General features: G+C 30.0%; 1 protein-coding gene across 1 annotated transcript; it reads right to left on the bottom strand.

Moving 5' to 3' along the window:
- Positions 1–8,455: 8,455 nt before the first annotated feature.
- LOC136989493 (receptor-type tyrosine-protein phosphatase kappa-like) lies at positions 8,456–16,940 on the bottom strand. Its single transcript, XM_067287669.1, has 19 exons — positions 16,851–16,940; positions 15,732–15,908; positions 15,618–15,651; positions 13,420–13,520; positions 13,250–13,337; positions 12,416–12,498; positions 12,290–12,326; positions 12,125–12,222; positions 11,934–12,050; positions 11,714–11,865; positions 11,504–11,639; positions 11,132–11,272; positions 10,984–11,068; positions 10,849–10,907; positions 10,657–10,788; positions 10,457–10,585; positions 9,919–10,064; positions 9,710–9,845; positions 8,456–9,632 (listed from the first exon to the last, which is right to left on the bottom strand). Exons 3-19 carry the CDS (start codon positions 15,649–15,651, stop codon positions 9,567–9,569), a joined length of 1,740 nt encoding a protein of 579 aa, XP_067143770.1. The 5' UTR covers positions 15,732–15,908; positions 16,851–16,940; the 3' UTR covers positions 8,456–9,566.
- Between the last annotated feature and the right edge of the window lie 1,220 nt (positions 16,941–18,160).

Below are 18,160 nucleotides of genomic sequence, written 5' to 3'. Positions count from 1 at the left end.
TACAGAAACTGTGATGTATACCTATAATTCCTGAGTTTGTTAGAAATTAAATTCTGTTGTAAAGTTTTATTATAGTTTCCAAATAACATCTCCAAAAATATCGAAGAATAAACAAAAATTCAGTATTAAAGTGTATCTAGAATATAAGGCTTGAAGTGTTGAAGCTAATTAATATTAACATTTTTTTAAATTATTTTTTTAGTATAGAAAATTTTCATGTTTTGATTAAACGATGGGAACAAATCAATTTTCATTCAAGAAGCGAAAATTTAAATTTTATTGCGTTCTATAAGAGTAAATAAGAAGGATCAATATTATTAATAATTTTCGAAATTAAATTAAAATTATCTGCAAGTTGTTTACGCATAATTCATCAAAATCAAGCCGCGTAATTTGAAAATAACAACAATGTATAAATAGATTTATTTAATAAAATAAATCGAGACAATCAGGTGTTTCCTTTGTATATTTTATCATATAAGAGCACAAAATTGTTATTAATTGTTAATATATTGAACTTGCAAAATGTAGAGCAAGTTCAATAATACTCGTACATTTCTACGAATTTCAGTCTACCTACGTTTTCATCGTGAAAACATCTCTATAAATACTCATAAACTATCAATAATAGGAATTAATGAACAAGTCCTTTCATTATAATTCAATACATAAAATACAGGGTGGCTCATAACCAAAACTATTACTCAAATTAATACAGCGAAAAAAAACGTAATCACTTTCAATAGTAATGTAGACGGTGAAGATATCACATGAAACAGTTAACTGACTTTTGGGTCATCCTTTATGCGCGCGCCCACTCCATTATAGAATATCGACGTAATATACATATTACATACCTACCTACGTGTAGTTACGTCCACGATAGACCTGGCCTAATCTAATATAAACATTATATATACATATACAAGATAGGGATATATACAGTACATATCCCTATATATATACATATATATATATATATATATATATATATACCTACATATATATATACATATACATATTGAGATATGGTTATATATGTAGGCTATATATAGGCCTATATTTCGTGTATTAATTCACTACACTTGATTCAATAGTAATTTTATTTTAGACTTATTACACCAAGAAAAATAAGTCTAGAAATAAAATTACTATTGAATCAAAGGTAGGGAATTAATACATGAAAAATTTAACCAGACAAGAAGCGATATTAGGAATATCGTTACGTGTACCTAATTAATATCATAGATACGTACTGTACAGTATATGCTGTGTGTAATGATATACGCAGTACAGTTATAAATATATCCTTATACATAATTCTATGTAGGCCTATATACATATAATTAGATTTCCAAACGTAATACGAAAACTTAATAAAAGGAAAATGTTTCCGTAGGGTTAATTTGATGATTGGAATTTTATGGCATTTTCCATTACCCCATTCAAAGGCAAATTATCTATAATCTGATAAATTAAAATATATAGCCTATTAACTTACAGAAAAAAACTAAACTGTTTTTTCTCTACAAGTTTTAAAAGACGTTAAGAAAAGATGATATTTATTAATTATTATATTTAAAAAAATTGTGTTATTACAGTAAATTTATCTTAATTTATTTCAGAAATTTTTATAAATTATGAAAAATTACCTTTTTAAATAATAAATTTTTATTTCTTAAAAGTAAGAAACTTTCCGAAAGACAAAGTCAATTATTTATTAAAATTTACTAGATTATTATTTTAATCTTTCCGAAATTTACGTAAGATCGACGTACGAACCTTGATGTATATTGTTGTAATATTTTTTTAAAAAATAAATAATAAACTCCTTTCTTTCACTCGCCGTCATGCAATGAAGATAATGATTAGAAATGTTAGCAAGTTCACATTTAAAACACTTCAGTTGGCGAGTCCTCCTTTGGAATACCTTTAGAACCCGTTCGGTATCATTACTTCTGCACTTTAAATCATAAAAAGTACACCGATTTTATACAATTTATTTGAAATTATCCTTAAAATAACTTATTTGTGGAAACTTAAGCTTATTTAGGCCTAAGTTTATCATTTCTGTTATGAGTGTTTCATCTTTATTTTAAAAAGTTCCGCTTATGGAACTCAATTATGTAGCGTACAAGGCCTGTATTAGTAATGCTTTACTTTCCCGGTTGTTATAAAATATAACATAGGAAAAGTATGGTGATTGGTCAAATTTTGACCCATCAAATTTTGTACAAAAAATGTAAAAATTCTTTTTAAAATTTGTGCGCGCGCCAGCGTATATTTTGCGTTATATCTCAGGACTGGATGAACCAAAACTTTTGAAACTTGGAGGGTAATTTCTATATATAAGACACTAATGATGATAAATTTTGGTGGTTACAGGGGAAGGGATGGAAGGTAGAGGATGGTCAAGTAACATATCTCGTGTATTATCTCGAGTGGGGCCAGATTTAATAAAAATTTTGCTCCTTATTGGCATTTACAATTTTTAAAAATTCGTCTCTACCCTCAAATTTAAGCCTTATTTGCCTTTTATAATAATTAATAATAATATAAAAATTGTTTTGAAATAAGATCTCGTAGGCTACTAGATGGTCCACGCACGATTTTAACTTTATGCTAATGTGTGTTAATTTTTTTTAAACAGAAATTTTTCATGATTTAACAGAATTACTCCTCTTAACCTTTTGTTATTAGTTAAATTTTATATCATAGTTTAATTGAAAACTATGCGAATTCCTAATCATCCCCTTAACTCCGTGTTCGAGTGTCAGGAAAGTCGAGCAAGAGCCCTTGCTAGCTTTTTATAACGACACTCGAAACGAATTATCTGTCGGCAACGGAAATACACGAGTGTCACTCATTTCCGCTCTCGTGTAACTGTTATGTGACATCATCACGACGGACTTTAATCAATGAAAAATCGTTAAAACGCGAAAATTATAGTAGAAGGAAAAGTTTTTGTACTTTTTTTCTTTTTAACTCTAAAATTCCAGCAATAAATTCAATGTGTAGAGGAATCAAAATTCGATCGCTTTCTAAAAAACCAAATTTTATATAAGTAATTTACTCTAAGTACCAAAATATTATATTTCTAGCATGTTTATCCACCTTTATTTATTTATATTTTGCTCACATGTCTGTTCTTAAAAGTACTTACCATACAAAACAGCACTTTAAGAAAACCCCCTTTCGAACATATTTAATTTAAGCCGTTCGAAATTTCACTTCTAGTTGCATTTAAATTATATAAACAAGCATGAATAAAATATGATTAAAGCGTGTCGAAGGGAATTTATCGATTCGATATAAAAAGTTTAGCATAAAACAATTTTCGCTTCTCTATAAACTTAAATAAATACCTTTGTAACAAATCAAGTGAGCTATATTCGACACGTTACAAGCCATTCGTTAATAAAATCGACGTTTAGAATCTCATTTAAAAAATTATTTATAGAAATTTGACCCGAAGAAACAAATATAATTAAAAATTGATCGCCATGTAGAAATTAATCATATACTTTTTGCAATTATCGATTTAAAGCAAATTACAAAATAGTGGTTAAGATAGTCGAACGTGGCTTTTTCGGTCATTGATTATATATATTCTTTAAGACTTGTTTGTAACCCTGGGAAACAGCAATCGATACGTACGTCACAGAAGAATTAAATAAATAAATAAAAACATTTTTAAAAAATGAAAAATTAAAAATCTGATCTTAAAAATGTACAGGTTGCAACTAAATTGAATTATATACATACGAATGATGTACAGTACCTAGTAAATTTATTTACTTGCTGTATTAATTATTTTTTAATTCATAAAAAAACATCTGTTTGTATGAAAAATTAATGTTTTCATATCAATAAATTTATTTTTTCTTTCTGGATATTAATCTGTGTAATTAGAAATAATGAAAATGTTTTCGGTTGCCCCGTTGTTATTAATTTATTGTTTTGATTTAAATATTTCAAGTTTTGTTTTTATTTATTCACTTTATCTAGAAACATAAAGTAATTATTTAGTTGTTGAAGTTTCTTCCTGCTTTAGAGATTCTAATAAAATATAATACGTTCCCAGTGTAATGTAAAGTGAATATAGTCCTATATAAATAACGTTATTTTCTTCGTGTTCGTTTTAATATAAAAATGAATTGTTCTCTTTCTAGTGGTGAAGAATTGAATTTATTTCTAAAAGAAAAATGTCTGCTGTTTTAAATGAAATTTATAGTTACATTTTTAAAAAATATAAATTCATATTTCTGGTTTTAAATTTTACCTTATGAATTTATATGTTTGTATATAAGTACTGTACAAGGTGAATTTTTAATCATTTACATTCATTTGATTTTAAAATTAAAGTATTTTAAATTCTCGAGAAGTATATAGGCCCTATATACGCTTTGATAACTCCAAATCCGATCATTTTATTTTACCTACATTGAAGCTTAATAACTGCTGGAAATTTTGCTGAAAATTTCCGGGGAGGTTTGCTATTAGAGGGATTTGCTATTAAATTTTGGTGGTTAAAGGTCGAGGGGATGGGAAGATAGAGGCAGGTCACGTATCATATCTTGAGTGGGGTCGGACTTAATGAAAATTTTACTCGTTATTAGAGTTTACAGTATTTTATAAAACTCGTCTGCACTCTCGAAATTAAACTTTTTGTCAGTTTATAATAATTAAAAATATAAAATCAGGTGGCATTACACACAGTTTTCACTTTTTCGCCGGGAAAGTTAACCAACCTATTGCTGGATTTTTTTAGTAGGAATGGCTTGCTTATAAAGTCTACATAGATGTAACCCTCGCAGAAATTTTTCAGTTAAACTATATATTTGAATTAAGAAGTTTTCATTAGGATATGCGTACATTCTTAAAAAAAAAAAATAATAATAATAAGTCATATTTTAAATTCAAATACTCGTGTTTGACAGAGTTAAACAGAAAATTCTCATCCGGATATTGAACCTCTGACTAAGGTAATCAACAATCAAAAGTCTGTTGCGTGAATATATTTAAATTGAGTTTTGAAACTTTGATATATATATATATATATAAGCTTTGATTAACATCTAACTAAAATAATCATTAAACTTTTCGTAACCCAACTCCCGATATAGCGATTTAAATCTCCAGGAACTTATACAAAGTATCGATTAACTAGTCTTGTTATATAGTAACCCAATTAATTCTCGCTTCGCTAAATCGAGTCAGGATCACTGATTTTCGTCTCGGTCGAGAGGTCAAAGTTATTATAATTTCTATCGGTTTCATTTCGTTGATGGTAAAGTAGAACGATTTCTTTGAAAGTCATTGCATTTATGAGGTTTTACTCTGATTATTTTCGATACTTTCGGGACAAAATGGGAAGTTTTAACGTGCGATTTGCGGCCTCGATCTTTTTTCACGCTTTGCCAAAATCCCCCCTTCATCTTCGCTGGACTGAGAGAAGGACACGCGATTCGTTTGAGTGACGACGTCGTAAATGAATAGAGCTTTTCGTTTTCCGCTCGAATAACACCGAAAGTTACTTGGCTGTCATTGTTTTATTACGAAAATTACTAACAATATAAAGTCGAAGCTTCAGGTCAGATATTTTTGCATTTTTAACAGAACGATCCGCCCTGAAAACTCGTGTCGAACGGAAATTCTAAACCGTTAGATGACCTTAAATCTTCATCAAATTGGTAATTTAGTTTCGAAGAGGACAATATCTCTACGATAATTCGCCTTTCGTTTCTTCGTAAAGCGATTTTAGGCGATAATATTCCGAGAATACAGAGAAAAACAAAGGGATTTACTAAGCCATAACCACGATTGTAGTATTAAAACACAGCAAATTTATATACGAATGATGGCACGCCAAATGAGTATAACACAGAATTTATAGCCGACAATAACTCGTCCACTTCCGCATCACAGTATCCATTCCATTGATTCCACGTTTTTAGCAGTTACGTCACTATTGATTACCGTTCTCTATTTATTATCGCTTTAAATATTTACCTCTCCAGATCAATGACTTCCGCTGTGTACCTAACACATTTATTTTGCTATAAGATATTAGATGTGTGTGATATAAGCTGTGGTAGATATCAATTATAGAAACGTGATGCTCGATACCTTCTTTTTAGGTTAACTGTTTTGATTCCCGTCTTCTAATCGTAACTTCGATACTAAACTACGTATAGCCATAAAGTTAAGTTTCGATCGTATTTGTATACTTGCCCTAGAGTAAACTTAGTAACTGACGTTTATGGAATGCGAATGTATAAAATATTATGCTTATTTTGCTTAAATTGGATAGGATTTTTAGGAAAATAAAGGATAGAAATCAATGCAGGGATTTTTAAGATAACTGAAAAATAAGTTTTAGGTGTTAAAAGTGATTTTTATTTATACAAAAGATGCAGGGCGATTCTCAATGAGCAAAATAAGTCACTCCACATTAACAATGAAAAAACAATCAATTAATTGAAAATCTTAACAAAAATTTCATTATTCTATGAAATTTATATTATTTAACCAGTTTTAATATATAATTATAATTTTTCTAAGGGTATAAAATAAGGATTTAAGGGTGTTTTAAAGCTATCATAAACCCTTAAATCCTAATTTTATACCCTTATAAAAAAAATATCTTGTTTTCTAGCAACATTTTAAAGTGAATTTCGGGCTTTGTTAAAAACTCTAATTACCTTAATGTTCATTAATTTTGCAAGTGTGTGTGTGTGTGTGTGTGTGTGTTTATTATTGTTGCTACAAAATCACTTAAGGTACTGAAAAGCATTGCGTGAATTTACTTGGCGTGTTAATTTAATCGCAAACGAAAGTGAAACAAAACGTGATTAATATTTCTTTAGAGCGTTACATCTCGTCTCTATCCCTTAGAGATTCGAATTCTATAAATACGACGTTAACTTAGAGATAATACTTGATGTTAATTTGTTCTTAAATTGTATAGATGAGCTGAATTATTACAAATTCTTCTGCATTAAACGGGAGTTTCTATCATCTCCTGACAATTTAATAAATTTTATATTAATTAGGCAACAATTTTTATGGAAATTTCGTCTTTCTGTTGTAAAGAAGAATTTACATTAAAGGAATTTCCATGAAGTAAATTAAACAATTATATAAAATATTATATTTTTTCTCTTAATTACGGATTTAAAAGGGTTAAAAGCCGAAAAGTATTTCCAGGTCGTAAATATGAACTTCCTTAATGAAGATGATGAAATTATTGTTAATCAACATAATTTATAATATAAAGATGTAAATGTTAAGCTAAAACTAATGACTTTGTTATTTTTTTAAGTACGTCCTGTAAATCAGCAACTAGTTTCAAAAAAAGTATAATTATTACGTTAACTGTTCTATCTCATTTTAGTTTTTCTAACTGTAAATGGAATTTTTATTCGTAAGATTTTCACACATCTCGAAGTTCATTTTTGTTTAAATAATCTAACAATATCTAAAATATAAAGTCTATAATACTAAAATAGGTTAAAAGAAAGTTTTATACATCTTTACCTTTATTTCATACAATACAGTTTAGTTCTCTTTAAATCTCAATGAAAACTAAAGATTTATTAATCATCATCTTTTAGAAATTTTAGTTTTATCATCACTACTCGTCTTTGTTGTACAGAGCAATCTATCCTCTATGAGTTATTACATTCTTCTTCTATCTTATACAAACGTTTTATGTACAGAATTCAATAAGACTTTGGTCAATACTAGAAATTTATAAGTGGAGCAACAACGTGTGACGTCCTATATTGTCATCAAACGATGTCACGCCATGTTTTTCTTACGTATCACCATAAACAGATTATCATCACGTGTTTTTTTTCAACGGCTCTTTAATGGAAATGGCATTTAAATTTTAAAAAATTTTAATTAAACATCGATTTTATTTATAAGTATTTGTCGAACTCATCGGGGACATTATCCTGTAAATGATACTTTTCCTTTGCGATGCGTATTATATGTATTCCCCCCTGTAAAGTAGTTCTTCAGGAATAAGTTTTGTTTCCTGATAATGCTGATATATTATAGTAAGATATTAATTAATTAATTATTGTAAGTGCTTCGACACTGATCTTCTAATCCATTTATTTCATTTCAGCATAGAAAAGTAAAATGGTCTTACCTGTATCTTCTGTACGTATGACAGAGAAGAAATTAATTGCGAGTAGCCAGAACCACATGCCACCGACTTGTGTTTGCTTCTAACCCTTCAGCAGATGGAACGACATGTGATAAGTCACGTGGCATAAGGTAGCCATGACAACCTGCCGGACACAACAGTTTATTGTGGACCATCAATGTGACAAACATATTTTTTTTTATCCCTTTCACTGGCAGATTCGTTTAGTGGCATCTAGTGGTGGTGAGTTAATTCAATGTTTTTTTTAAATTATTATTTTATAAAATATTACAGGACTTTTTAAAATGGTACTATACAAAATTTATTAATTTTAATTGTACAAAAAAGTAATAAATAAGTAATATGCTTAATGATTTAATTATAAATAATTATAATATTTAAAAAGTTATCAAAGTAACGCCCCAGTACAATCGTCATTTTCGTTAATAAGGAAAGAATTAATTATCACATTTGTGCGTGACCTTCTATAAATGTGTGAATGGTTAGAAAACGCTTCCTAAGTAATTTCTAGACCGATAATTGGTTTTATTACCCGCATTTATCAATTAATGAGCTGATAACTGGCATTGTAAGGATGGCTGAAACTTGCCACAATTACATTAACGTGATTGGTTCTCCCCCATCTTTTACGTGCCACATAAAAAGAAAAATTTTGATTATTCGCGCCTTATAATCGTTAGTGATGGTCTAGATATTGAATAATTGGTACGTTAAAAAGATTTAGAACTATACATCGTTAGTGAAAGTGAACTTGCAAGATTAAGCTGAATTTATGATAAAGTTGTAAGTTATATCTAGTAACTAATCTCCATTTACCTAATTATGACGCGTATAAGTCATTAGCTAATTGGGTTAGTGGGATACCTTGACAGATTCCCAATACTCCTGAGGAATTCTTAACAGATTTTTACTAACGAACTGAGCTAATAAAATATAATCTATCTAATGAAGAACTTTTTAAACTGAAAAATCTACAACTAAACTATTATATTATGATACATTAATAGTTCTACTCTCCGTTGAAAAGGTCTGATCACAAATCTCGTAACTAATAAGACTATATCTATAAATATATAAAATAATAGATAAGATCCTCTTCCTAATAATGGATTATTAGGAAGAGGATCATTGCGCTTCCAGTTAGTCAAGTCTAGTTAGAGTGAGTTCATATAGAATTGGAAATAATCTCACTTATGTTTTGAAGTTTTCTAGAATATTTTATCATCAGCTAGCTGATTATTCTTATTATAATTCTTAATTACCCGATTAAAGTTAATTGCAACGCTTCAAACAATCAAAAACGAAGTTGTAAGTCGTTAATACAACACGTTGAAAGAGTTTTTTCGGCGTATTAAAATCGTACACAACCATAATTTTTGATTAAATATCACAATTTGGAATTGTTCTCGTTTACGATACTCGATGCTAGGTCATATAATTTTTGATAACTTTCCTGAAAAATGAAAAATTCTATGAATTTGCGAATGCGATTCGTTGCTAAGTCGAACGAAATAACAATTAATTAATTACCAGCGAGTTAATAAAAGAAGGTTGATTCCTCCTGATTGTTCTAACTGCGGTAAAGACGTCGACTAAGCGATCTTCGATTACTTGACGATAGATGATCCAGGATGCACAGATGAATCCTGCGCAGCAAGGATTATTCCTAAAAGAATTTAGAAAATGTTTTTTGTTTTGTTTGGCTTTAACAAAGAAATTTCGGCTTACTTAAAACGTACTTGTAGACTATTAAGACAGGTTTTCCTTTTAACAACGTTTCTGATGCGTTAAATAGGTTTATTATAGTATTTTTTGGAGGTGGACAATCTTCGCTCTCGTCCCAGTCCAGAATATGACACTGCTTTATTACCCTAGAAGTCTGCGGCTAGATAAATGCAAAATAGAGCGAAAAATTTCGGTTGCAATCAAACAAAATCTGTGACCAGAATTAAAACTAAAACGTTAAATAATAATAATATATTTCCTGTCGTATATACAACACACAAATAAAACTATTTTTCATTAAAACTGTCTGTTAATGACATACAACAATAAATTTAACCGAAAAAGCATTATCATCATTTAGAATTTACATGAAAATTTATAAAACTTTTCCAGAGCTATTTTCAACTCTTATTGGAAATTGCTAGGCCATCTCCTCTCTCAACGCTATAATATTAAAAGACGTAGACAATTAACAATTCGCTTGTAAAGAAAACAATCGCACATTCGCATCACTAATAACTATGTTTAGGAATTCATAATTACCAAACTCACCTCTATAGAATTTCGTAGATTGAACGTATGAATTAGTACTCCGAAGTTCAATTCGGAAGTAATATAATCGATTTTTAAATTTCCTTGATGTAATGTATTCGATTCTGGCCAATACGTAGGATATTTATTCTAGAATAGATATTGTAATTAATAAACGTGCTACAAGTTCGAGAAAAATTGATGTGTGTTGCGTATTTTACCTCTTGGCTATTCGCTTGGCCAAATACTATAATAATTCTAGATTCTACATCGTATGCTAATTGCCAGAATTCATGAATGCATTCTACTTTTGGATACTGGATTACAATGTAAGCATTTCGTTTTCCGTGACCCTGTAAATCGCATTGTTATCAGTTCGCTCCGACATTAGTTATACTTAAAAGATCACTTACATTAACGTAGAAATGATTCAGCTCTTGTTTGCAATTATCCGAATTATGCGCTGTTTCTCCTGTAATTAAAAAATGTTTTATCAGAAATGAATTTGTTTTAAATTGACGATGATAATAGTAATAGAGGAGCAGTACTCGTCAAACTGTTAGGAGCCTTGAAATAAAATCGAGATTGAACCGATAATGCGGACGTCTCGACTGATGTTAGTGCTTTCAGCTTCTGTTTAAACACAGAAATAAATATTCTAATGATTAATAAAACTTATTAATGAGTAAATTATACCTCGAATTGCTGTTTTAATAAAGTTTTGGACGATTCGCTCTCTCTCAAATTATAATAAGTTTGAAATTCGTCGCACGATTTTTGCGGGACTTCCCCACAGAAGTAATCGACTAGGGCTCTGTATACAAATGTAAATTGCTCCTAGAAAAATAAAATTTGTGTATTGGTTAATTATTTATTTACTCGACACAATGAAGTGTAATTTATACATGACACTAGGCTTTCTTTACATTCTTTATTTTTCTTTTGTTGCCGATACGCGTATCGGCAACAAAAGAAGAATAAAGAATGTAAAGAATCAGTAAGTGTAAAGTTTCGGTTAATGTTTATCAATCGTGTCTATAAAATTCACTTCAAAAATATTTCTTTTACCACAGTCTCTACTAAATTTGATCTGCCCTGCCTCATCTTTGCTAACATGCTGACGATGTCTACGTATCCTTCGTTTTCTGCCATATCTATAGCCGCATCCAACAGCATAACGGTACCGGATCTACCTACGCCGGCGCTAGTAATAGTAAGCTTGTTATTAACAAGAGGTCAAGTGTCAGTAACATTTCATTTAAATGAGCCGTCACGTACCTACAATGAAGAACTAACGGGGCCTCGCAGAACGGCTGATACTTTTTTGCAGCCTTCAGAAGCATTACTAAAGATAAGGGGTATAAAGGAACACCGTGATCTGGCCATGCCGTGAAGTGATATTGCCTGATGTGTCTACTCGTTCCGTCTTTCTAAAATATAATTTATTGCAGCATTACGCTTCAGCAATAAAAAAAGGCAAGGATATAAATCTACTTACGTGATGGAGCAGAAAGTTGCGAATTGTATAATCTAGATAGCATTTTTCTGACTGTAAAGTAATAGTAATATCTCCGTAAGAAGCTGTTGTATCTGGCCAGTACTTCTCACATTTTTTCTGCAAGTTTTATAGATACGTTAGGGTAATAGTGGTGATAATGTGCTTTTCGAGAAATCTGTTTTATTTATTACCTTGCAATCTTCAATAATATTGGCAGCCATGATAATTTTGCAAGCTTTTTCTTGCCATATCATGTGCCAAAAGTCGATTATAGTTCGTTCCAATGGACCTAGATTTAGATTATATCATTCCATTGTTCTCAGATCGCACAATAAATATTTACTTTTTTATCTTACCTTGAGTGGATATGTAAGCTTTTGCTTTTTTGTAACCCTGGAAACAAAAGTTTTCATTGGTTAATTTTTAATGAGGAATAAAAAAAATAAATAAAAGGCTCACGAATAGAATGAAATCTGACTTACATCAATATAATTGGCATTAATGTAATCTGATACTTCCGAATTTTCTTTCGGGTGGTTTTTTAAAATCACTCGAGTGTCGTCATCTAAAAAGAATATATTAAAAAGTAATTAAGAAAATCGAGTCTCTTCGGTGGTATTTTGCAGTTTATTAGATTATCCTTATCTTGTTACGTGTCTATGTTTATTGTATATTGTCTTATATAATTAATATAAGGACCCATTTGACGTAATGTAAAAACTTAATTAGAAAAAACTTTCCTCGTACTCATAAAATAAATAGTGTATTAGTTTTGCTTCTAATATGTGTCATATAATGAATTTTTGTCATTTATATTTTTACAATACATTTCGTGAATTCGTCGATCCCTCTTCTATGGTTCAAGAAAAAATAAATATTCCATAGAATATTGATTGCTCGTTTCTCTATGAAGAGCCGATTCTAGCAAAGTACTCAAGGAAAAACAATTCTCTACAGTCTTTCTTGAAAAACTATTACTCTATGGGGTACTGTTTTCTCTTGTAGAACCGTAACAGAAAGGAATTCTCTTGAATATATACAGTATACTATATACAAATATACATACATCCCATATATGTAAGTATATATAATATATGTACAGTATAGTATTCAAAAGAACACATGGAGCGTAAGTAGACACGAAACTGTCTGCAGCATGCTGTGGATATAAAATGCCCGCGTGTTTTTCTTTTATAATTTTTATGATTAAATAAACAATCTTCATTTTCATCTAAAATATTTATATGTATAACTGCAATGTAAACAGTTAAATTTTTAAATTAAACTATATAATTTCTGTTTAAAAAGATACTTACACGGTAATAAATCCATGTATCTATTTTTCATTTTATTTTCCACTTTCTTCCCGATTTCGGTTGATTTTGTCGGACCGAATTTTAAACTCTGAACAACGACATGAATATTTTATTTCAGATAATTTAATTTATAACCTATAAAAATAATAAACTGGAAAACACTTAATTACATTGTATTGCTCGGCTATTCCTTTACTCGTCAAATTATTGAAGTATTCATTTAAATTTTTAATCTCGATCGCCTTCGTCGAACCGTTATATCTTTCGTTTTCTTCAAAACATCACCAAAATAAAATGTAGATTTATTTCCATAAAAAGCAAATTTAAAAAAGAAGCAAATCTGTAAGATCATTCTTATTTATCGATTGTTTAGTTTATTATAATTACTAAAAGTAAACAAGGCTAGAGCAGCAGTTACGTTATCATTATCGAACAGGCTCAGTGCCAAGTCATTCTTCATCGCAAACAGTAAACTTATACATCACCATAATTTTTTTAGAGCTATTTAGAAAAAAAATAAATAAAAAGGGAGCTGTGACACTTTCTAATTTGCATATTCAGGACTGTACCGTAGATTTTCTCGCGCGTTATGCCATTTGCTTCACTACAGAAGTGTGTAAATAATCAAATTTTGGCATATGTCATTTAAAAAAATATGTTGCTACTTGCGTAAATATGGTAATAAATCTAACACCGTTTAACCCAATAGAGTGAAAACAGTTCCTCCCCAACCATGACATCTTTTTTTTAAAAGTTTTCTTCTTAGCTTAATAAAAATTTTAATAAAATAATTTTAGTCATTTTTTGTAAGTTTTCTCGATTTAGAATTTTAATATTGATTATTTTTTATCATAAAATCAAGTTAAAATGTTTCTCCAAACTTTATATAGAATATTGTAGGCCTATTAATAATTATTAAACACTAATTATATTTTATACATACGCACGCATGTATACGTAGAAAAAACTTTAATTTTTCCATGAAAAATATTTCAAAGATGACATTAGCATTTAAAATTATTTGTAATAAATACTTTATACTTTTAGAAACACGTTTAAATATAATAACAATAAGAATAAACTAAGCCCACTTACAACATATTTTTTTAATAGATTCTACTCTAAACTGGCCTTTCAGTTTGTTTCGGAGTTTCTTTTTTTTTAATGAAAGAATTTTTATCAATTACTATTCATTACCTCCTCGATATTACACTTTCTACATATATTCTTCCTTATTTAAAATGATATAGGAACAAGATTTCTGAATTAAAATGTCCCTGTAAGAAAATATAAATATTAATGAAGATGCAGCTATACACTTTGCATTATTAATTCTTCTAAATCCTCGCATCGTAGATCTGGTACGCATGCTGATAGTGCATATACTTATAACAACAAAATATAAATTCACATAATATATTTTATTATTCTTTCGTCAGACGAATATTTAACGTTTCCTGGACAGTTTTCTAAAGAAATCGTTACGTCCACTTTCACAGTTTTTCCCCCCTTCAATGTACGTTAACTGTAATCATTTGTTTAGACTCCACCCCATTGCAAAAATTACATTTACTGCACTACGACCTTGAAGCAGCTTAAATATAATGTACATATGGAAATATAAAAACAGATAACGCATTTAATTATTACGTAAAATTGTTTAATTATTCACGAGACAATATTCTATACCGGAACATTATTGAATTCGCTAATCCTCGTTTACTAATTCTACCAAAAAATGTGCCATTGTGGGTTTTTTAAAGCATTAATTTAAAACTGATAGGAGACTCCATTCCTCTTGTCTCCTCATATGTCTACGGGGTTTTGATTTTTCTTAAATTCGTGTTTACTTCGCCGTAAACATATTTTTGATATATTAAACATCAGTTCCCCCCCTTTGTTTTTCGCCAGAATGCAGAGTCGAGTCAGGAATGGGGATAACAGATCTACTTTCTCCCACGCTCTTGATGTCGATGTAAGAACCTGTTCCTGCGAAACTTCATCATTTTAGTTCGCCCCTAGGTTATTTCCCGTTTAAGCATCACTACTACTAGAAAAATGATAATGCTTATGGTCAGTTACCTCTCCGACATTTGAATTTACTTGTATAAAACGAATATAAGTATTTACATACACGATCCTTACAACTTTCTCAATATGTCTTCGATGGATTCTAGAAGTATATATCTTTTTTTTGTACTGGAAAATTGGGTCGAGTACGACCTGATTACAGCATATGACACGAAGCCGGAGTCAAATTAAATGTCAATTTTTACATAAAAAACGCGGCATATGTTTATAATTTCACATTTTTTACCAAGTAAAATGACATATCTGGAATGAATTTAATTAATGTAGGTGGACTTACCGGTGGAACGTTCTCCATTGCTGATTTTATTCATCTGAAAATAACGATAAACTATGTTTAAAGCCTCTGATAACTTCTATAGCGTGAATAGTTTATACATATATAAATACATACGTTATACTTTCGAAATCTGCTTATGAATGGAGGTAGGAAGAGGGAGAAGAATTCATCAGTTATCGAGTTCGGTCACGAAAAAAATATTATCCCTTATCTGCTCTGATTCCTCAATCAAACAGGTGCTGTGCAATATTGTTTCTATCGAAACGAGTCACAGCTTCTGCTCGAGAACAACTGCAGACCGAAATAACACGATTTTATATTACAAAACATAAAAGAGTAGATGTAAAGATTTAAAAAAAGTCTTATTTCCTGCTCTGATTGATGCCGTTTATTTTACATTTATCTTTTGCTTCGTCGAGTTTTAAGATAGAAAAACTTAACGTTCTTCCGTTAGTAGCTTCACTATTTTAATGCCAATTTTACGTGGAAATAAATTATTTTATGGTGTTTAATTATCCGATGAATTATATGAAGTTAAACTCTGCTACGTGCAAACAGCAAGTATACCTAGAACTACATAGGGACATATTGGAATGGTATTAAGTTTTTATACTTAAATTATGTAATAAAGTATCAAATTTTGTTAAAATTAACTTTATAATTAACGCGTACATACATTAATCCTAATTATTCTTTCATGCTGAATGCTACATTATCACTCCGATCTTTTCGTGAATCGTCAATGCTTTACAGAATAGAAATTCGATTTTAAGTTATAGAATTGTCTATCTAAAGAATTAATATTCTCTTGTTATATTAATTATATTGAATGTATAAAAATAATTGTTATATCCCCGTATCAATACAATACGCTCTGATATCAGCTCTGAGTGTAGGTAGCGCATCATTCATTTTCGTGTTTATTCACTGTTTCGTGTGCTTTATACTATAGCATGTGATTCGGCTTCCTGTAGCTCAAAAATCACTTTTGTTAACCGTTATAATCGCATGAATTCACCAGCTTCCTATCCTATATCTGCCCCATTGATCATCATAAGTAAACACTACGCCAACGATATCAAATCTTGCTCCGAAGCTGCGACTTAGAATATTAAGATTTTTACAGGCACAAACATTTACATTTTTTAAACAGCTTCTTTCTTAAGTTACCTAATATATACCTATACTAGTTACAGTATATTAATCGCGTTTTCCCCCCGAATACGGTCTTACCTGAGCGTGTTTGTATATAGTCAGAAGGGAAAGTGTTTGTACACGTGATGCATGCAGTCACACAACAGATTTGACTCAATTAGGCAATCACACAACATAGGCCTGTGACATCACGAAACGGGTTTATCACGTGACGTTACCCCTGCTATCGCATTCGAGACGGTAGTAAACGTCAGAACGGAAGATTTACGATCAGAAATTTGATTATTTCATCTTTATGTAACTTCTATTTTCTTCTTTGATATCGAAGAATTATAAACTTACCGAGAATCATTACGAATTTAATTTAAAATAATAATTGCGATAACACCGAAAGATTTCGTCGTTCCGTTTCGTAAACATTTACTTTTAATTTGTGGTTTTATATGTGGAAACAGGGTTTCCCTTGTTTAATCGTCAATTCTATTATTTCTGATACTTGTTCTCGGTCTTCGTTTAATGTCTCTAAAGGGCCATTTTAAAGTTTTATATTCTAGATGCATACCGATACTTGCTTCATATTTTGTATAAATTTGCAAATATTACAGTCTTAGTTTAATTTTAAAGTCCGCGAAGTTACAAACATCCTGAATCATATACGAGACACAACTGAACAGTCAGTTTAAAAAAATGCCTATTGTTATAATTTCATAAGGGTATAGCAGGCGTGTTAGCATTATGCAAATCATTAAAAGAATAAAAAGATATCTAAATCTGGTCATATATTTTCATATATGCCAAATGTAAAAATACTAACTTTAATAAAATATATTTTGTTTTAGTATTCATCGCTTAATTCGAATAATTTGCGGTAGTTACAATAGAAAGATAAGACATAAATGAGGGTAAAAGAAAAATAATTGACTTTCACGTTTTCACTTTTTCTTATATCCATACAAGCCTTTATTGACACGTGTCAGTGAAGATACTGCCCCTCTCTCAGCCATCCTATAATTATACAGTATATAGTTGTCCTCGTAAAAAGTAGTCGTTATTTTCTTATAGACTTAAAACAGTCGTGGGCAAACTAGGCTTCTGTCTAAGGTCTGGAGTATTTTAGAGCTTCAAACATTCACAAATGTATGTTTATCGCCGTTGAGTGTTGTTCCGGGTAACTAGAATCTTACATATTATACAATATCACCGCTATATATTATATAAACTTACATAGAAAGATCTCACATTACAAAAACGGCCATTGACTTATATATACATTGTCATGTTCTTTCTCTATTCGTATGAATTTTTCTTGCGCGACGAAAATCTGAAAGTAATCCCCAGAAATTGGTAGCTCGAACAAAAAAAAAGTGGTTTGGAATATAAAAACTTAT

The sequence above is a fragment of the Centruroides vittatus genome, unplaced genomic scaffold, assembly GCF_030686945.1.
Source record: "Centruroides vittatus isolate TY-2023 unplaced genomic scaffold, ASM3068694v2 scaffold_576, whole genome shotgun sequence".
NCBI classification, from domain to species: Eukaryota; Metazoa; Arthropoda; class Arachnida; order Scorpiones; family Buthidae; genus Centruroides; species Centruroides vittatus.
Note: the sequence above shows the minus strand (reverse complement) of the source record. Positions and strands in the feature narration are given on the sequence as shown.